The sequence below is a fragment of the Poecile atricapillus genome, chromosome 10 (genome assembly GCF_030490865.1).
Source record: "Poecile atricapillus isolate bPoeAtr1 chromosome 10, bPoeAtr1.hap1, whole genome shotgun sequence".
NCBI classification, from domain to species: Eukaryota; Metazoa; Chordata; class Aves; order Passeriformes; family Paridae; genus Poecile; species Poecile atricapillus.
In genome coordinates this window covers 5,598,093-5,619,819 of record NC_081258.1, presented here as the reverse complement: position 1 = coordinate 5,619,819, position 21,727 = coordinate 5,598,093, and the positions used below count along the sequence as shown (strand labels likewise).

Sequence of the window (21,727 nt, the reverse complement as noted above, 5' to 3'; positions counted from 1 at the left end):
CAAGATACTTTTATGAGAAAAGTTTTAAACTTTGCTGCTTTTTGGCCACTGGCACAGCACAGTTTTATGACAGTTGTCAGAATCAAATGAGATGAGGACTAACCCTTACACAAGGTCTTCTGGTAGGGACAAAACCTCCTCCTCCTTTAACACAACTTATGAAAAGGCCAGACAGAATTTCAGCCTCTGAGCTTGAAGGAACACAGAGCACCTACTGAAATGGGAGAAAGTGTTTCTGGCTGTCTAAAATGCCGAGATCTATGCTGATACTTAGACTTGGAGGATGAGTAAATGTAAATTAAAATATTTTGAGGTCTGGTCTGCAAGAAGAACCAGGGAAGGCATTGTTTTAAATGAAGAACTGTATTAGAGGGCTCAGTTTTTACTACAGTTACCACACTGCATTTTTTTTTCTGAAGCACATGTTCTGAAACTTTATGTTTCAGGTATTTGTCTCAATTTGTCCTTGAGAGAAGAAGAGTAGAGTGAGCACATTGTTGCAACCCATTTTATCTGTAATGCCAGCGGACTTGTGGTTCAGTATTCAAACTCTAGAACAGCTGTTTTAACAGATGGACTTTTTGCTGTCAGCAGTCTGATAAATTTGTAAAAACAAAAATGTTACTTTGGCAAAGTTGCAGCTTTGCAATAGTATTGCAAATCTTTACCTGTGCTTAAAGGAGTATTTCCTGATGAACACTCCGTTAAACGTTATACATCCTGTACTATTTTTCAGAAGAGGTGTTTTCCTTCATCTGAAGAGGCTGTTAAATTTTGTCACATTTACATCAGATGATGATGAGTAACCAAGGGAAAAAGTAAAGTCCTGAAAAAAGTTTCACTGGGAATGGTTTGAACAGGGTACAGCAAAGAGGAAGACACAGAAACACACATGGAGGAAGGAGCCTAAAGTGAAATACAGAAGCTTTGTGAGAGCTTATTAGCGAGCCCTATGTGCTGGGAGTGCTTAGCACTGTGGAGGTTTCCTGGGGAGGCAGTAAGAGATCCTGAGATCTGCAGGGCAGAGAGGAGTTGCACAGTAGTCTCAATTCTTGTGTTTTCTAATTTCAGAGTATTCCTTTTTATCCTGTTGTAAAATAGTTGTGATATATACTTGCACCTGTTACTCACCCCTAAATCAGATCTGGTAATTCTATTTCTACCAAGAATTTTTGTTCAAAATAGAGGTCAATAATCACTCTCAGATCTATTTCTTCCATAACTTCACAGGTATTGTAAGGTGTTCATGAATTTAACTTGGATGGCTGAAAAAATTCACATGAAATACTGGATTTACCTGTGCTTAAAGGAGTTTCTAATCTGAATCCTCCTGGGAGAAGGTGCATACTCTACGATTCACTTGGAAGTATTTACCTTTTGCAGCCCTCATTGCTGCACTCTCAGTGTGGATCATTTCTGAGGTTCCCTGACATAAATAAAATCTTTGGCTGCTAAGAATGGAAATGATAGCATCCATTTTTCTTTCTCCTCGAAAAGTAAACACTGTGCAGTCCAGATCCTTCATGTGTTCAACATTATTGAGCTGCAGGTCATGTAAATTTGGTCTGAATTTTCACTGTCATGGGAAATTTCTGTTTTCCAATAGGTACATTTTCAGAATACCTTAAAACCCTTGTCCACATTTCAAAATGTTATTATATTCCTTGGTCTTAAACAACATAAATGTGAGTTTGTTGCTATTTTATGGAGCCAGTCTCTACAGAGATCAGTTCTACTGGTATGGATTGCTTAAGTGCTCAGGTCAGATGTTATGTGAACTTAATTGATAAGTTATTAGTATCTTGAATTGTTAACATATAGTTGAACAGTACTTGAAATGCTAATGCTTATCAAAAAGCATATTTAGGTACTGATATTAACTGCACCTGCTCTTTGTGTTACTGTGACAAGATCCATATTGGTAAAGAGTTAAAACTCATTAGAGCTCTGTAACTGTAAACTCCCACACTGTTCTGCTAAGCGTGGATATAAATGCACTTTGCTGCCAAAAGTTTCTAAAAAAAATGTTAAGTAGAAATTTCTCCCCAAATTTAGGTATGTGTCAGATGTTCATGCATCTTGCAGTGATTATAATTCAGTATTGAAATGAATACAGTGAATGAAAACTGCAATATAACTCACCACTAAAATAGTACACCCTTGGGAGCTGGGCTACCTGAGTTAGATGACAGAGATTGTTATTACAGTCAGTAATCACACTTTCTATAAATTTTCTAACACATTATGCTGAAATAGTGAACAAAAGTTTCTTCCAATCCTTTTTTCCTTGTGTAGACACCCAAGGACAGGTTCTCTCCTTTAATGAAGCCTTACCAGTTTCAATAACCATGAGAAAAATTCCAGCTGAGGGTCTTACAAACAACATTTATCACCAGTCTCCATAGAAAAGAGTTTTTTTACAGGAAAGAGACTTGTGTCAGGAAAGCATTTGAGCTAGATGTTGCATATAGGTAAAACCTTACAAAGGGAAGGCCTTGTAGAACCATGGCTCAGGGCTGCTACTTTGGCTAAGCAGAAAAGAACTGTGGGACAGTGACCCAGCTGAATTAGAGGTAGAAAACCAAGTTACATCGTGGTTGGTTGTTTTATGTTTGTTATGATTTCAAGCTATGTAACTGATAAAGGCCTAACTGCTTAAAAAGGCTGGGTTTCTGCAATAAAGTGGCTCTCCTTTGTACCTGCCTGGGGACTCACCCACAGCTAGAAGGATCAGCCTGGGCTTTGCTTACTGAAGAGAGGAGATGTCTCCCATCCCCAGATCCCAAATCCGTGCCCTGCAGTGCTCCAGGCACAGTCCAGCCCCTGCTGGGGGGGTCCCAGTGGGTGCAGGGACCTGCTGGGTCAGGGGCTCTGGGGCTGCTCTTCCACCTCTGCTGGAGGCAGTGCTGCTCCTCTGAGCTGGGCAGATACCTGATTTTCAGGGGGGACTGTTTCTGCACCCTCTCTTACAGCCCTGCAGGTGTTGGTCCAGGCAATGCTTTGCTGTTTAGGAATTGCTTTGATTGTCTTTCCTTTGGGTCTCCTGAAAATGCTCTCACAAGCATGCTGTGTGTCCATATCATCTGTGTGTATCTTGTTTAGTTCATCTTCTTTCAGACTGACAGAATCCTTTTTTTTACCTACTCCCCACCTTTTTTTTTAAAACAAATCCTGAATATCCCTCTACAGATCCTGTTACAAGGCAAAAATCCTGGGATTTCTTGGGAATATACATTTGCCAAAGCCAGCATTGAAAACAAGACATCTGTGAGAAAACACAGCTACTCCTGGGTGACAGTGCAGTCTGAGTGCTCAGCGACCTGTGGTGGTGGTAGGTGACTTTCCCATTGCCAAACCTCTTCTTTTTAATTTCTTTTTAAACCATCTCAAATGTTTTCAACTGCCTTTAATTTTGCAAATATATATTGATACATACAGGGGGTTACACTGAACACCTGGTCCTTATTTTTTTATCTGATAACTTAGGACACAGAGGAAATAACTTTGTATTGCCTTTGGAGTAAAAAATAATCATGCCAGCGAGTTACCCTTTTTTGTTTAGGTCAACCCATATGCATATCCTATCTTCCTGTTGAAGTAATGTGGAAGTTGATTATACACTTTGATTTCCTCTTTTCTTGCACAGACACCTATTTGTTTTTATAAATCCTGCATGTTTTGTCAGTGAAAGTAAATCTGAGATGTAATGAAAGCAAAAAGCTGGCATGTGGGAAGTCTGTAATATCGAAGGGATACGATTGGGCACTGAGGGAAATGCTCCTGTATTGGCAAAAATGTTCAGGTGATGTTCAGGAATACCTTGCTGGTGCATTGTCAGAACCTCACAGCATCTCAGCAAATGGTTTATGGAAGAAAGATCCACCAGGAGCACTGCAGCCATAAAATATGACAGCTGTATTTTCTTCCTTCCCTTTAAAAGGCTGCAGAATGGATATAAAAATGATGAAAACAGTCTTGTTCCCAAATTTGATTCACTGTGCCCAATGAACCGTGTGTGAGGTGAATGGTAGATCTCAGTTAAGAGATAAATCTATAAAATCACTTAAGGCATTTCTGTAATTGTCCTGCTGCTGACACTTGATTGAGTCTAAGGTACAGGCACCTGCAGAACTCTGGAGTCTGTAGAGATTCACTGTAAAAAGTTTACAGAATGTGTATTTGTAGTTTTCAAGTCTGTGAGGAGGGCTCTAAGCGAGCACTGCTATTGTCTGCAGGGAATTAGGATTTGAATAATTACTGATTTTTGCTGGGGGAACTGTCTGCAAGTCAGTTGTTTATAGCTAAAATGTTTTATCTGACTTCAGTATGCTACAGAGAAGGAAATCAATGTTAAAAACATGTTGCTGCATAAACCCATATTTTATTTAGTTTGAATCAGTGGATGAGGATGAGGCTTGTTTAGTTAAAATTGTTCCCTGCTACTTTTTTCTCTTACATTTCAAATACAAATTTATTACAGTGTATTCTGTTCTAATACTTCCACAGGACACATTACTGCAAAAGCAATTTGTTTGGAAGACCATCGAACACGAGTCAACATCTCCTTCTGTGGCCCAAGGACGAAGCCTTTGGCTGAAACAAAACTGTGCAACACAAATCCCTGCCCAGCCTAGTGAGTCCTCTGGGGTTTTGTGCCTGCTGGCTGTGCCACGGAGGGAATCCTCTTGGGGGGAATTGTTTGCCTGTGGGATGAACCCCTTGTGCTCTGTAAATGGGAACCAGGAATTGTTTAAGTTGTTCTACCCAAGGCTCCCAGTGGAGTTTTGGGTTTGATGCCTAAAGCAAGGGCTGCTAAGGGCTCTGTCCCTGTGCTGGGGTGACACAGAGCAAATCCAGCTTTCTCAGGGGCTCCTTCTGCCACCTTTCCTCATCTTGAATCACTAAGCCCATTTCCTGAGTAAAGTGCTACTCCCTGTGTGGAATCTCGGCCCCACCACTCGCATTCCGCATATTAGATTAGGTTAAAAGAGTCTTGTGAAGTGTAATTAGTGATTTTTGGACAAAATGTCTCACAGAGTATTGTGATGCCGCAGAGAGAACTCTCTGAGCTAAATGAGTTGTCAGAAAAGCTCTTGGTGCCCACAAATGTATATATGAAGGCATTGTCTTTGTGAACAATCTTATTTTCTAAAAGAAGTTAAGAAAGGTGAGATGCAAAGAAAGACATTGACATGTAGATAAGCACTTAGAACCCAGCTGGTCTAAATCAATTTAAAAACCAAGGGAGTTATGCTGCTTTATAGTAGCTGAAGTAGGGGTCCTTTGGAAAAAAACGAGTTGTGTGCTCATATAATTAAACACAGTATTATGTGGCTTAGGATATAAATGGATAGATTAAAGGATACAGTGGCCATCTTTCTTCTGCTGGTTATTTCACTTCTGGATTCTTGGCTTTGCAACCTCAGCATTATTTTAATTTTATATTAAAGATCAGAAAAGCTGTATTATGTTGGACAAGACATTTAAACCTCCAGAACAGATTTTCTGAAGGAATATGTTAAAAAAATGAAGAGTGTTTTAGTCAGTGGTAAATAAATACACCTGAAGGTGCATTGAAGCAGAGGAAATGGGTCCAGACCTGGCATCATCTGCTGGTTTTACTCTGGGGTGATAAAAGCAACACTAAAAGCAGTTGGCTAAGCCTGCTCCCATACTTCATAAAATATCCCATTTAATGATGTTTAATAGGAAGCATTCCTCCTTCCCCTAGTCTAGGAGAGGATGGTGGGGCAAAGCAAAAAGATGCATATGTTCTGAAGTGACTTTGGTTTTACTTAAAAATCCATACCTTGCAATATGTTGAACATACTGAAAAATAGTCCAGTAATAGTTTGGAATTTCCTGCAGATTTAAAGAGTGCAGCAGAGTACACAAAATCCAAATGCCAAATTACACACTATGACCACAGAACGATAGAGATAAGGTTTAAATAATGGTACCTTGTGACGTGAGAGCCCCATGTTACTGCTTCAGCAGTTTCTTTAGACTGCGTTTAGCCACATGGTTTTCTCAATACCAATTTTAAGTAATCTCTGTAGCCAAATGCAATCTTTTCATGTGCAACTTATCTTCTGCCAGGACTACTTTTATCCAATGAGCACAGAAATGTATTGTCTGTGATGTCTCCAGGAGTCTGTCTAAGCTCTTTCTGCTTACCTTTGTTTTGATGTGGCATCATTATGCTATAAATCTCCATCCAAATCAGATTTCTTTATATTGACCACACACAAAATTTCTATTTCTGATAACCTGAGATCCTGATGTATTTTGAACATCCACTGATAATATTTACCATGAAAATGCTGGATATCCATTTTTGACACACAGTGCAGTGTTTTCGTACTGAAATGACAGTTACTCTATGATTTACTACTTTAAAACAAAATTAATGAGTTGAACCCTAAAAAGAGTACAAAAAGAAAAGATGTAAAAGCCCCAAGCACCTCTAGGGAAAAACAGTTCAACTCTCTAATTAATTATTCTTAAAATCTTTAGGATATATTAATGCATGGAGGATCTACATGTAGGACCATGCCTTAAATTAACAGGTTGCCATTCAGCTGAGTGAAACTGTGCCAGGATATCTCTGCTGAGGAATCTGTCCAGAAACTCACAGCATGTAATATTTCCCATAAACCCAAGACTGCCAACAGAAAAAAAAAAAAAAAAAGAATAAAAAAAGTAGGATTATTAAATACCATGGAGGAAACAAAAGAATGTTGAATAGCCAGCAAATAAAGCAGTAACACCGAATAACACCAGGCAGAACAGGCAGGGGAAGGAGGTGACAGCTGAGGTACAAGTGTGTCAGTCTGGGGACATAAAAGAGGCTCCAGACTTGGAAAGGTCAGTGAGGAATAATTGCTGCATAAGAGCAAAGGCTGATTAGGCTGAGTGGGACCACACTACTGTCCCACACAGAAAGGCACCAGCGCTGCACACTGCTGTTGTTGGATTTCAGAGCTGCCAAATCTGGTCATAATTATTTAGTTATTTGAACTAATGAAAGATACTCTTGGATCACAGCCCAGATAATCTTGGAAAATGGAAGGTTACTAGAGGACATTAAAGTAGGTTTACTGCCCTCTGTGAAGAGGGGAATTTTCTGGGCAGTTATGGTGAATAAACCCTTAAAATGAACATTTTTGGTCGCTCTACCAATGTCCATTGTCAGAAACATCAAGGCAAACTAATTAAAAGTTGTAAAATGGATTAAAACTCTTTTCTCAGAAGTTTGTAGTTCAGTGGCCCAAATATTTATAAATCAGACATAAAGGAAACTTCTGACGTGTTCTGGAATTACATAACGACTGACTTTTCACATTAATATTTCTTTGTCCTTAAATTTGTGCCTTTTACATTTCTCACTACTTTTGGCAGTTCCTGAAGTTGCTAGACACTGAGAGCTGAGATTTCTTCTATTCCCAAAGACATTTTTCAAAACCAGGCTTTTTTATGAATTTTTTAAAAATTAAAATTAGCTCTGTTTTCAGGCAGCTGTGAATAGACAGGCAGATGGGATGCTGTGTGTGTTTCACACAGGATGAAAAAACCTTTCTTGTCATTAAAACTTCATGTAAGCAGCTATTCCAGTGGCCACAGGATTGATGCTGTGAGAAACTGTGGAAGCAGGATAGGCCAAGTGGTCAGACGTGAGACAAGAACCTTTTCCATTTCATAAATTACTAAAAATTTGTCAAACTATTTAAAAATCTTTAGTTTAATTTCAGTGCTGGGTCTTTGAATAAGAGTTCTCAATGAGTCATTCATAATTTCTTCTGCTTTTTCACTTCTGTTTTCCTATCTGGCTGTGATTATGGTCTCACATTGGAAGCCTTCAAGGACAAAGACATTTGGTTGCATGTTTGCAAAGTGTCTCACAAGGCCTGGGGACCCACTCAGAGCTTCAAGAATAGAACTAGTGAGCAGCTCCAGGCATTTCAAAACTGAACTTAGCCCAAGCAATTGGCAATAACCCCTCAGACTTTGTGTCACTTGAGGGACATGACGTGTAACTGCAGTGTCCCCATGCCTGAGCACTCTTTGCCCAACAGCTTGTGCTGGTTAAATTGCCTCTGTTTTATTTAGATTCTGCATCAGCTGTCTGAAAGATTTATTAAGTCTGAGGGTATGTAAATCACTGAGAGAATCATAAAGTCACAGCGTGCTTTGGTTGGAAGAGCCCTTAAAGCTCATCCCATTCCCACCCCAGCCATGGCAGGGACAGCTCCCAGTGTCCCAGGTGCTCCCAGCCCCAATGTCCAGCCTGGCCTTGGGCACTGCCAGGGATCCAGGGGCAGCCCCAGCTGCTCTGGGCACCCTGTGCCAGGGCCTGCCCACCCTGCCAGGGAACAATTCCTGCCCAAGATCCCATCCAGCCCTGCCCTCCTTCAGCTTAAAGCCATTCCCCCTTTTCCATGTGCATTCCCTTGAGAAGAGTCTCTCTCCAGCTCTTCTCCAGGCTTCCCTCAGGTACTGGAAGGCTGCACTTAGGTCACCCTGGAGCCTTTGTTTTTCCAGGCTGAACAGCTCCAGCTCTCTCAGCCTTTCAGAGCCTTTCCATTTCCCCCAGACACCAGTGACAGGACTGCTGCTTTTAGCAATCAGATTCTTTTTGATGAACAGTAGGGTTTGACAGAAATGCCAACATTTGTCACCCTGTGTGAGTGGAGCTTATCTCAGCACAAACATAGTCAGTACATACTGGGATAAATTCTATCTTATCTAATTGTATCTTCCAATTACATCTAAATACTCCACCAGCCTCAATGGCAGCACTTCTTTCAGTCCCTGTGGAATTCCAGATTCCAGGTCAGATTCATAGGCAAGCTGGTTCTAGTGGATAAAAGATATAAATAAACAATACTTGTTTTTCTAGTTGAGTGACTTACATTTCATCTCTAGCAGAAAGTTCTATGCTTTGAAAATAGATTATGCAACTGCAGCTTTTTGATTGCTTGCACAGATACCAGTCCCCCAGGAGACAGGCTGAGCAGGATCCCTGGATAACTCACATTTGATTGTCTAAAGCTAATTGCACTCCTGTGTTTCTAACACACGTTTCCTCCCCTAAGCTGGTCAGCAGGTGAATGGAGCACGTGCAGCAAGTCCTGTGGAGGGGGACAGCAAAGTCGTCTCGTTCGGTGTGTCCAGAAAAGGGCTTTCCAAAGAGAGGAGGAGGTGGCCCATTCCCTGTGTCCTGTCAGCACCCCAGCACAGGTGCAGCTGTGCAGTAGTCAGGACTGCCCACCTGAATGGAGCCCTGGCCCATGGTCTCAGGTAATTTGGAGAAAAACTCATGTTTTTGTCTGCTGGCATCATGAAAATACTGCGAAAAATTCTCCTCGAAAAGAAGAACAGTGCAAACTTTGTGGAGTTCAGTGTTTTGCAAGTGGCTTTTTTCTTGAATATATAAACCATGTAAACTAAATGTGCATTGCAACCACCTCTCAGAAGAGCTGGCACACAAGGACTTGCCAGAAGTGGGCACATGGTGTTCTTTTAGGTACATACAAACAAATGGATAATTCTTTCTGGATTCATGATTTAAGGCTCTGTGAATTCTTCAAACCAAAGAGACTGAGAGACTACTTCCCAGGCAGTATTAACTTCTCTCAGAGATGGCAGGCAGTCAAGGAATGATGAAATATTTGGGGTTAGAGCTGCATATAATGCACACGTGTCTGTGGATTGTGAGTTGATAAATTTGTGTTTTACACTCACTTCTGTGCTTTTGTCTTTGTTAGAGTAACTCTCCTGCAAGCAGTTCTGCTGCAGGTATTGCCATGAGGGCAAATTCCTTTGTGCATACAATTCCTGCTTTACACACCTGACACTGAAACAGCTGAGCTAAAAACACAAGAAATTCGGCTCTACTCCATCTTTCTCTGCAATTGGTGTTGTTCATGTAAGGATAGATGAAGTACTGACACATCTGGGGTTTGAGAGAGCCAACAGTACCCTTAATAAAAAGGGTATCCATGATATCCATAAAAGGATCCACATTCATTTTATTTTCCCATCTTCACTTAGTGAGATTCAAGATGGATTTCAATTAGCTGAAAAATGTATTACTTAGGTGTTCTGTTCTTGGTACTGTTACTCTTTAGGTGCTCAAGGACTCCTTGACCCCAGCACTCCCAGCTGAGCACGAACTGCCCCTCCAGGGAGAGCCCTGTAACATACTGTAACAGATGAGAGCTATTCAATAGTCCAGCACAACTCAGAAATGAGCCTTTTCTTCCAGTGTGTCTGAAGGAAGCCTGAGTGTGGCAGATTATATAAACCAGGTCTTCAAATGCAGTCACACTTTCAAACTTTCTTTCCTCTAAGACAAATAAATAAATAAACAAACAAATAAATAAGACAATTATGAAAAATCTGTTTTTCCTCTTCTTTAAGAGGTGTAAAGTCCAAGTTGGGATTTTCAAGTAAGCCCACAAAAAATAAGTTCATCAGTCCTGCTGAAAAGCAGAGAACAGGCCTATTGAACAAGTTAATAAAGGTTTTAGGATTCAGCTAAAAGCTGTTATATTGCAGGTTTAAAGGTGCTAAGAGTAAAAAAATGTAAAATTAAAGAATCACAGGATAGTTTAGGTTGGAAGGGACCTCAAAGCTCATCCATTCCACCCCAGCCATGGCAGGGACAGCTCCCAGTGTCCCAGGTGCTCCCAGCCCCAATGTCCAGCCTGGCCTTGGGCACTGCCAGGGATCCAGGGGCAGCCCCAGCTGCTCTGGGCACCCTGTGCCAGGGCCTGCCCACCCTGCCAGGGAGGAATTTCTCCCTAACATCTAATCTAAACCCAGCCTCTCTGCACAAATCAGTGTCGTTTTAAACGAAAAAATAATTTTCTTTGTTTGGGGAAGGATTAAACCCACTGATTTTCAACATGCAGATATTTCTGTTACATCCTCAGCACAGCTGTGCTTTCATGAAATCTTTTACAAACACTTGTAATGTGATACATGGAGTGATTCTGCCTTGGAACAAGCCCCATAATTATTAGTAGAACGAACAGTTAGAAGAGGATGCAAGAAGGTAGGAAGCTGGCAGCTTTATTTCAGGGCTCTTTGCTTCATTTCATCACAAATGGCTCATTCAGGCATTTTGTTGTGTGTAAGGCAGTGCAAACCACAGCCTGCCTGTTCCCCTGAACCTCAGCTCAGCAATGCATATTTATTCTGGTGACTCGTCCTAAGCTGCAGTTGGCAACTAAAATATCTCCTTAACCATTGTCTGTATCAGATTCTGTCTTGTGGTGAGATTCCTTTGGTGAAGGAGTTATGTATCGATTCCCTGGGCAGTTTCCTCTGCCTGGATCCCATCCCTCTAGGCCAAGGTGAGGACAAAATGACAAATAGCTGAGAGCACCTTGCCATGGGAGATTCTCTGATGGGAGCTTAGGAGCAGCTTTCAACTATGCTGAGCAGGGAAAAAAGCATTTTGCTCACAAAAGCATTTTGCTCACAAGTCCAACTTACCTCATCTATGGAAAAGAGATATTACTTGTCTGTTCTACATGGGGGCTGAGAGAGTTCAGAGCTTACATTAAGAAAGCACTGAGGACAATGTTTCAGAAGTGACACACAGATGTTACTGTTACTTATTTACCAATAGAATGTCAAGTTTACTTACATCATGATGGCAGCTGTAAAGCACATTAGCTGTGCATTCTGTGCTCTGCTGGAAAATACAAATAATGCAAATTTTCATTTCCTCCAGTTCAAATAAGTGTTTCTTTCCATCACAGTGCTCCAAGACTTGTGGGAGAGGTATTAAGAAACGGGATGTCCACTGCAAGAGTACTGGTTCTCCCAAGGTGAAATTCTTGCCTGAAAGCATGTGCAGCACAGACCCCAAGCCTGAGTCCCAGCAGACCTGTGTGCTCGGACGCTGTCCCAAAAATGAGCGGCTCCAGTGGGTGATTTCTTCCTGGAGTGAGGTAAAGTGCTGCAGTTTCATGGCTCACTGCCTGCCCTGGCTGCTCTTGGGAATGCTGGCTCAGGGGCACACACAAACCGTGGGGAGGAAAGCAAGCTGAGCTGTGCTGTGGGAATCAGAGTAAGCCCCAGATGTAGATAGATGAACCCCATTGTCTTTGTTAATCACCGCCTGGGGGTCATACCTCAGTTACACTTTGTGGAGCAGGGGCTTTCTGGGATCATTTCTGCGATGCTTTTATAAGGCACAGTTTGGGGTGTCTGCCCCACACACACCTTCCCCTTTATGTGCATGTGTTTGTGAGGCTGGAGCAGCTGTGCTTTGCCTCTGCAGTGCTCAGCCTCCTGCGGGCCCGGCCTGCGGCAGCGAGAACTCAAGTGCGGCGAGAAGAGCGTCCAGGGGAAGCTGCTCACCTTCCCTCAGAGGAGGTGCAGGAACATCAAGAAACCAAACACCAACCTGGAGGAAGCTTGTAACAAGGGAGCCTGTCCTTCGCAGACGTTGTACAGCACGGTGTCTGGCTGGTATTCCTCGCCCTGGCAGCAGGTAGGATTGGGAAATGAGAGGTGGGATGGCACAGAGGAGCTGCCTCCAGCGCTGACAGGCCCCAGGTGCCTCCTGCACGGAGCCATTCCCTGAGGACCACCACACCACTCAGCCACTGAGATGGGATGCAGCTGGTCCACATCCATCATGTGCTTCGGTGCAGCTCAGTTCTTTGTCCTGAAACTGCAAAATGTCACCTAAAAATGTTATTCATGCTTGAGAGGCACTACATTCCACACTCATTTTCCAACACTTTCTTCTCGAGTCTTCTTCAAAGTGCACTGTGGTTGAACTACTGCATGTCTCTATGCACAATGTATTTGAGCATCTGCACAGATTGCCTGGAATTCCCTAAACACTATGATTAATTGTGGGATCAGTCTGTATTTGTTTCTACATTCTTGCAAACAAGCTTCTGTATTTCTGGAACTTATCTGCTTTATGAGTCATATATCAATGAGACACGCACTCATTTAATAATATTTACATGAAACAATGTATGCCTGACAATTGCAATCAGATGAAAATGATCACATTTATCTTAAAGACAACTTTTCATGAAACACATACAAGTAAAAGGCTTATTAATTTAAAAATACTTCATAGCTCTTCCTGCAAGCTCATAGTGGTTTTCCCCAGATACTGCCATAATTATGGTTCTGATGGGAGCTTTATCTGCGTTCAGGCAGCATGGTTGGGCCCAGAGGCTTAGAGATCAAAAGAAATCCATGCAGACAATCAGGAACAGGTTTCTGAAACATTCAGTTTCTGTCTCGATGCCTAAGTAAGGAGCCAGATTTTTAGCTGAGTCCTTAAATAACCAAAAGACACACAGGTCTTTGAAAAGTTGGTCCTGATGGGGATTGGTGAACAGCAGCACACCTGATCCTGACCTCTCTTGCTTTGAAAGTCTCATCCAAGGCCCTTGAAAGCTCCCCCTTTGGCTTGCAGGGGCTCTGGGAGTCTCTGCAATGAGAGACGAGGTTTTGTTTTCCCTCTGCCCAGTGCACGGTGACCTGCGGCGGGGGAGTGCAGACCCGGAGCGTGCAGTGCCTGCGCCAGGGCAGGCCAGCTGCTGGCTGCCTGCCCCAGCAGAAACCAGCTGTCCTGAGAGCCTGCAACACCAACTTCTGCCCAGTCCCCGTGAAAAGAGGTAAAACTCAGCTCGAGGTGCTGCAGCAAGGCTTAGAGTTCTTATACCCAGCAAATGTCACCTTTTTGCTACACCACTGACCTGTCCTGTTCCTTCATAAATGTTTTATTCCCTGACTTCCAGATTTAAAGTAACTCTCTGATATTAATAGCATCTCTTCTTCACCAAGTGAGCCCTCTTAAAGCAGGCTTGGGAGTACAACTGGCACTGGAGATAAAAACAGGCATATGTTAAAAGAAGTATGTGAAAAAATTGTGCTGTTTGGTTCTGAGCTGCACCTTTATGCTCTCTAGTTGAAAAACACAAGAATTCCATGCTGGTAATGCTTTTTAGGAATAACAGCAACTTTGGAGCTAAATAGTAAGAATTTTTAGTCTTCCAGACTGCACCCAACTCCTGGGATTCCAAAATTGCTTTACCTATAATGTCCTTCTTACTGCTTCTGACCAGTGTGTGCCATGCAGTCAGGGAACACAAAATTAGGGTCCCTCTCCACTTTCATGTCCACTCCATCCTTCCACCTCTTCAGTGTGAGAAGGGAGGGGGCAGTAGTGGTTTTGTGCCAGATGGAATGGTGGAAGGGGAGGTCCCTCAGCACCACCACAGACAGAGAGTTGGTGCATTCCCTGTTCCAGAGATTCGCTCACAGGATGGTTACTGTTTGTGAAAAAAAACAAAACTCATGGAGGTCCACATTTGTCCCACATAATCTGGTTATCTAGGTATGCTAAAGCACTTTAAACAGTGACTTTCAAAACACTGCACATCAATTGACTTGTTACCTCTTGAAAACTGGGAGCTGAAAGCAACCTCAATAAAACCTAGGCTGGATTGCATGAGGAAGGTGGTAATGGAGCTGGGAGCAGAGGTCAAGCTCTGGCCCTGCATCTCGTGAGCTGACATTAGCCAACCACCCTCATATCTGCCCCAATTCCTGGCATTCCCTGTGCACAAAACCCCTGTGAAACCCAGCGAGTTCCTAACAGACCTTTCTGCTGCATCACCTCGGTATCAGGGTATCAGCCCCATCTATCAGGGGACCTGAATCCAAACAAGGATATGGAGATGAAATGCTCCTAAAAGGGATAAGTAAATAGTTCTGCTGTTTTTATCAGTAAATGTTCCTAACACTTCAAGTTAACATTCCTAAAAGGTTCTGCTGTACTTGGGAGTTGCTGTATAACTTCTTTCTTGCTAGGATATAGCAAAGACTTCTCTTTCACCCCTGTTTTCTCCTGCTATATTTCATGTCTGAAGTACTGTCTGTTATTAATTTTGGCCTTGGCCTGTTTCTCTCTCTCCTCACATCTGCAGGAGCCCTTTCCCCTTTATTGTACCTGGGTCGTCAGGCTCTGGAGATCAATTATCTCCTTGCTGCTCTCTAACTTTCTGTCTAAAGCAGCAAAAAGAGAGGAAACCAGCTGTGCTGGAATCACATTGAAGCAAATCAGTCTCTATTATCAGCCATGCAGCTCCAGCTCAGTGATCACAGGCAAGAAATTAATGTTTCAGGGAGAGTTTGCACACTTTCCTAGACAAACTGGGTCATTTCCATCCCTCTCTAGATGTAGTTACGGTCACCGTAACTCGTAGTAAATTCAGCTGCTTCAAATGAATGAAAATCTAAACAACTTATAAATACTTGGGTAAATAGAAGTAAGGACCTGACTGCCTGATCCCTGTCCAGTGAATTTTGTGGGACTCTTTGTGTTCCTTCCAATAGTCCTTGGATTAGGTCCCAATTTTAGCCATAGCTCTGCAATATTAGCATTGCCCTCTGAACTTCAAAGGGGGCATAAAGATTTATTAGCATGGCTTCCTCAGTGCTTATGCTTTTTTTTTTTAAGCAGTAATTTCTAATTTTTTTTTTTAATTTACCCTTTCATGGCAGGAGAGCTCCTTCCTGTCTTCATCAGAACAGCTTTCCTTCCTCTGTGTGGTGTGTGCTTTTCATCTCTTGTCTGTCTTGGGTCCTCCCAAATTCTGTCTGGTGGCAGCAGGTGAGGGAACGGGAGGCTGGTGCTGGGCTCCCATCTGGATCCCTCCTGATGCTCCATGCAGGACACAAAGTGCTGTGGAGTGGGAGGGCTGCAGTTCACTGCTGAGCTCCCCAGCTCCTCTTCAAGAACAGTATTTTCTTTCCGTACTACTAGAATTTAAAGACAAGCTCATGTTTCTAAAACCTGAGGGGAAAATGGCATATTTTAAAAGAATTATTATTATTAAATTATTTTTTGCTCACATAAATTTAAGGGTGATAAAGGCATTAAAAAATCACCTTTGCCATCATAGAAAAGGGAATAAAAAGACAGCAGTGGTGATTAAACCAAAGAAGTTGCCTTAGAGAGGTGGAGATGCCTCCTGGCCCATGGAAGGTGCAGAAGTTGTCTGTGCTCTTTGAGGGAGCATTTATCTGCTGTGACTCAGTAACTGAGCCAGGAATGCAGACAGTGGTGGCTAGATTTTTGTTCAGTCTCCTTGTAAATTCCTTTTATTGACCATGTAAACAGTAGTTCTGAGAGTTGAACAAAATCTTTTCCCATGCTCTCAGGAGATTTCAGTTTAGCTATAAATTTTGCTAAACCCCATTGAGTCTTACTACTCTCTCAGACATGGTGAATTTGTTTATAAATCACCCATATGAATCATCACTCTCCTCTTTTAAAGAAACAAAGCATCCACTGCAAAACTGGAGAGAGGAGCAGCTATATTTTAAACCAATGGAGATGTGTGTATAAACAATATCTGTACATAAATTGAAGAGTAATAGGATTTCCATTAAAATATAAAAATTATTAAAATTTTACATTTATATTTATATTTATTAAGATATCAATATAATATATAAAATATATTTTATATATTTATATTAAAGTATAAAAATATATTAAAAATATAATTTGGCTGTATATGTAATTAAAAGCTGGGCTTTTGAGAACTAACCATGGTTAGCAAGTCTCTTCTCCCATTGTAGTTAATTAAGATTTTACCAACATGGAATAGTCAAAGTCCTAAAAGCCTGACTTGTGATACCTCACTGAAGTGTATGAGAAAAGAGATTTCTGAGGTTCCCTGCAGAGTGGAAGGGAGAGAAAGAAGTCTCTCCAGAAAGTGCTGGAATGCAAGCATGGAGCAGAGCACCTTGTGCAGGGCCCCGACATTCTGAGTTCCTGAGGTCTGTGTGCAGGAAACTCCATGTGGTGGTGATGATGATGATGATGATGATGATGGCAACCAACAACTGGTATCAAATATGGAATAGGTTCATTTGTATGAGTACCTGGCTTTGGAACAACATTTGTAATCAGAGATCTAAATGCAGATGGCTTTTTTATCCTCTAATGTGGAACTTCCTCTTGTCTTCCTGAGCTATGCAGTGTGCTCCAAATTTTTTAATTCCTTCTGCTTCTGACCCCTCTATAATATTAACTCTATCTCAATCAAGTTAACAAATCTCTTAACAAAAATTTAATGGCTCTTAAAATGAAGCAAGAAAACAGTATTTTTTGAGATGAAAGCTCATTGATGTCTCCTCTCCTTTGAATTGAGTTACCCACGGTGTTTTAATATTACCAAAGGCATGGAAGGGTGTGGGACTATTGCCTGACTTGCAGACTTGCTAAAACACAGTCTTACCACATTGCTTGGGTTTCTCTCCTTCAGATGATCCTTCTTGTGTGGATTTCTTCACTTGGTGTCATCTGGTGCCCCAGCATGGTGTCTGTAACCACAAATTTTATGGCAAGCAATGTTGTAAATCATGTACAAAGAAGAACTGATAGCAGCGTGTTATCTGAACCCTTCAGTGACAGGATTCTCTTCTTCAATTTATGTTGGAATTATCTCTGCTTTGAGGCAAGACATGGTGCCACATAAACCACTGATGGAAGAGACATTTTTTCTAAGGGAATGTCTGAGGTACAGTAATTGTTGGATATATGTTGAAAAAGGAATGTTTCTTTCTTATTTTTTCTAAATTTGCTGACCTCACTAAAGCACAGGGTACTATGGATCACTTGAACACTGAGACTCGAGGGGAAGTTCTTCTTTCTTTAAATGTGTCATTTTGCACTGTCACATGTTAACGAGGAAGAAATTAAGGCAAGGGAGCCTTTTCTGGCTGATTTACCAGAATGCAAAGCAGGAGAGCTTGGGGCTGGAGGAGGAAGGCTGCAGCGTGGCAGCAGGACAGATCACACCATCAGAAATGTGTCCTTTCCTGGTTTTTGTGACTCTTGTCCCAGGGTGAGGAAGCTGTTTGCTGTCCCAGAGGGACATCCGTGGCTGAGGGCTGGAGAAGGCAGCGTCACACGTGTGGCCACCAGAAGTAAATAGTGCACTACAAAGATATAATGGTGCTTCTCTACCAGACTTGCTGCTGGAAAAGCAAGTTGTGCATCATGCTAATGTTTTTATAATTTTTTTTGAAGAATTCATTTTCTGCTTCGTGTAGAAACTCAGAGGTGGTTAACTAGTAACTTGAAATGTATTCCTAGAAATATGCAGCGTTAGAATATTTGGACTTTTAATATTGCTGTGTTAAAAGTAAAATAGAATTTCATATTTCAACTAACTCAAGGAACTCAGTGGTTCTGCTTTCAGAATGAAATGAATTTCTCAATGGTTATGTTTTCAACTTTCTAAGCTCATTAGATATATAATTTTAAAATTTAAACTTGATATTTTTAAGTAGTTTTGTTTCAGAAGGTAGGTTGTTTGAATGCCAAGATACTGAAGAATGTCTTCCTTCTAATCTCAAATCTCTCTGCAAATTTTAGTTCATCCATTACCCAAAGGAAATAATAAGAATATTACAGTCCATTAATTCATGCTGAACTTCTCTAAACAGTTATTTATTCAAATGTTACACAAAAAAAAAAAGCATGAAAAGATAAGTGGATTATGTACTCTTACCAAATAAAAGTCAATTCTATTTTTATACACTCTCCTAGTACTTGTATTTAGTTCAGAATCCACCAGCAAACAAAAGAATGGTGAGCATGCTGGTATTTGTGGTTGTTCAGTATGGAGCTGTTCGGTGGCCCCGTGTATCAATGGTGCCATTCAGAAGGTTTCTGCATTGGAAAAACCCCAACTTATTTGCCAAACCCATTCCGAGACAGAGCTGTGTCCTCCTGTAATTTTCTGGGGAGTGCCTTTGAGGGACACATTTATCTAATTCCACCCAATCCCACATTTTTGATGAGCGTAGTTCAGTTTGAGTGCTTTTTAAAGTATGGTTTGAGTGTAGGATTAGCCAGCTCAGCACTAATGCCAGACAGTGGTCACTTAAAATTAGCAGTTCCTTCTGAAACAATTTAAATTAAAAACATGTATTCTGTGATACTTTAGGAAATGATTGGAAACATATCTCAACCTACACTGCTCTGTCTTGATATTGGACATTGTGTAATTATAACGTTTTTTCTAGGAAAACTACAAGGGTTGTTTTGTTTTTTTTTATTTTTTTCTATATTTGTGTCCTTTTTATTATTTGATGTAAAATAATTAATTTATTAATGCATAGCTTTTCCTTTATATTTCTTTGCTCACTTCCTTAAGTGAGAACTGAGGAAAGAAAATAGTAGTGTCACAAAGTATGAATTATGGTGTAAAAAAAGCAAAAACTATAAGTGTAATATTTAATTATTTTATAAGCTTTGTAATAAAGTACTCTAACTGTTTCATTATATTTGGAATTGTAAAATTCATGAATAAAATATGGAGGTTATAAGTAAATATCAAGTGTTGTAAGTGTTATGTGCATTCCCTTGCATCTTTGTTGATTGTCCCATAAGGGGAAGGTGATCCTGGTTTTCTGCTGCTGTGTAATTGGGAAATTTGGCCCAAAAAAGCAAAATGGGGCAAAACTCCAGGATTTTATTTGTGTGACAACACAAAAGCGAAAATACACAATACATCTGCAAGACAAACCTGAGCTGGCTCCTCTCAGCAAGGACAGAGGGAGGTGGTGTACCCGAGAACCAGCAGGATTCTCGCCTGTCCTTATCTGCAAGGTGTTATTCAAGATAAGGAGCCCCACTCAGCACAGCAGGACGTGTTCCAGCCTCTCCCGTCTCCCTGGGAGAAGAAAAAATTTCATTTTTCTAAAACTGGCTGAGAACTTTCCAAGCCAGTCCCTAGGAGGGAGGGTATCATTGCACCCATGGTTTCAGATATATTCTCCAACATATATCGGTGCTTTTCCCTTCATTCACAATCACTCAGTGCTCTCACAAGAGCCAGATATCCAGAGGGCTGTTGATGGAAGTACTGAGATGCCTCTGACACACAGCACAATCCAGTAGGCAATAACAGATCAGTCTGCTCCTGAAGGACTCCCAGCAAGAGCTCTTTGGAATGGGATTTGGATTAGTGATTTGAATAATTAATATGCCCACACAGGAATTCAGACTATAAACTGCCTAGTGTTTGGGGCTAGAATTTTGGAATTAAAATGAACCGATGGTTGTCAGTGAATTACAGTGTTGGAGGGGGATGTTGAAAGAGGAAATACTGCATAAAGATGTGTGATTGTGTGCTTGGATCCCCCCCAAGTCCACAACTGTTTTATTGCTGAGCCCTTACAACGGTATTTGGTACACAAAGCTTGGCAGTTTTCTGGAAGTGTATTGCTGCAAGGCTCGCTTTATAAAGCAGAATGGGGTCTTTTCACAAAGGAGTAGCTCAATTTCCTCTGGTCAGATTTCATCACTCAGGTAAAGGATGCATCTGCCCAAAACTCAAACAGATATTTAATGAATAGCTTGATTGTGTAAATCAAACTCAACTCTCTCAGATGCCCAGAAGACATGAAACGCTGGAGACAGATGAATGTTTCACTGCATGTGGTTTTATGGTAACACGATCCATATCCCATATTTCCTTTATTTTTCAGCAGATCCTATTCAAACACATCAAGAAAATAAATTAACATTATTATTTCTATTGTAATTGAAGTGCAGCCTTAGAGAGTCACTGGGATGCCATTGTGTTCAGGGCTGTGTACACAGGTCATGAGGGGCTCAGGGTCCTGAGAAAAGATCATGTTATTAGGGAGCTGATGGTGATTAGGAGGAAAAGTGCTGCTGGTGGCTCCCTGTCTGTGCAGGGCATCTCCTCTGTGCAGGTGAGATCTGAAGAAGCAATGGAGGAACTTTATCTTGACACTGCTTTGAAAGCAGAAACGAGGTGTGCTCAGTGCTGAGCCCTAACCAAGATAGGGACTGTCCCAAGAGGAGGGCAATCCATATGGGTCACTCACCTGCCAGTTTTTGGGGCTGAGGAGTGAGGATTTGGCAAAGCAGTAAGACTCCTCATCAAAAAAGTCCTGAAATAAGGAGATACAGCTTCCAGGAGATGCTTTAAATTCCTCCCCAGGCACTACTGTATGGGCACCAGCCAAACCAAGCTGACCTCCTGCCTGCTTCCTGCCCACTGTGCCCCATCAGTGTGCAGATGCTTCATTCCCTGCTCATCAGGACAAATCCAGGTCCAGGCTGGGCTGGGACATGCCCTTTGATGTAGGTCACACTCTGGAGTCCTTCACCTTGAGCTTCCCACGAGTCAGTGGCAGAGGGGCTGGCCTGAGCTCAGCCCTGCAGAGGGCTCTGGTGCAGGAGGCTGCTGACAGCATCTGCCTGGCAGTGCCCAGGGGCAGCCACAGCCTCTGCTGGAGCACAGGGAGCCAGAAACACACTCTGGCCTTCCAGCAGCCAGCACACACCAGGCAGGGCTGAGGGAAGAGGGACAAACATCTGCCAGCAGGGCTGAGCCAGAGACAAAACCTGAATTCCTCGATTCACAATATAATGTAGTAACATCAAAAGCAGTTTTCCTTATGTTCCCTGAAGAAAAGACATCTATTATGGGGCCTATGCTTCAAGCTACTAAATATTTTATGTACTTTCTGTTCAATAATTATTCAGTCATGAACAGAATCTGTCTTAATTTCTGGATGCTGCCAATGGAGGCAGGAGCCTTCAGCTAAGTTCTAACTTCCAGGCTTACTTTGTAAGCATTAAATCAAGCTATTGTCACCATACATGTCAGCCTCAATGCTGCTG

At 41.7% G+C, this 21,727-nt stretch overlaps 1 protein-coding gene across 1 annotated transcript in view; it reads left to right on the top strand.

Annotated features, from left to right (window-relative positions):
- Positions 1-19,392, top strand: part of ADAMTS18 (ADAM metallopeptidase with thrombospondin type 1 motif 18) — a 77,459-nt gene extending 58,067 nt beyond the window's left edge. The window contains exons 17-23 of the mRNA XM_058846316.1: positions 3,190-3,331; positions 4,507-4,633; positions 9,096-9,300; positions 11,772-11,963; positions 12,296-12,508; positions 13,514-13,661; positions 17,325-19,392. Coding sequence (XP_058702299.1) covers positions 3,190-3,331; positions 4,507-4,633; positions 9,096-9,300; positions 11,772-11,963; positions 12,296-12,508; positions 13,514-13,661; positions 17,325-17,440 — 1,143 coding nt within the window. The 3' untranslated portion in view covers positions 17,441-19,392. The remainder of the gene's footprint in view (positions 1-3,189; positions 3,332-4,506; positions 4,634-9,095; positions 9,301-11,771; positions 11,964-12,295; positions 12,509-13,513; positions 13,662-17,324) is intronic.
- Positions 19,393-21,727: the final 2,335 nt, after the last annotated feature.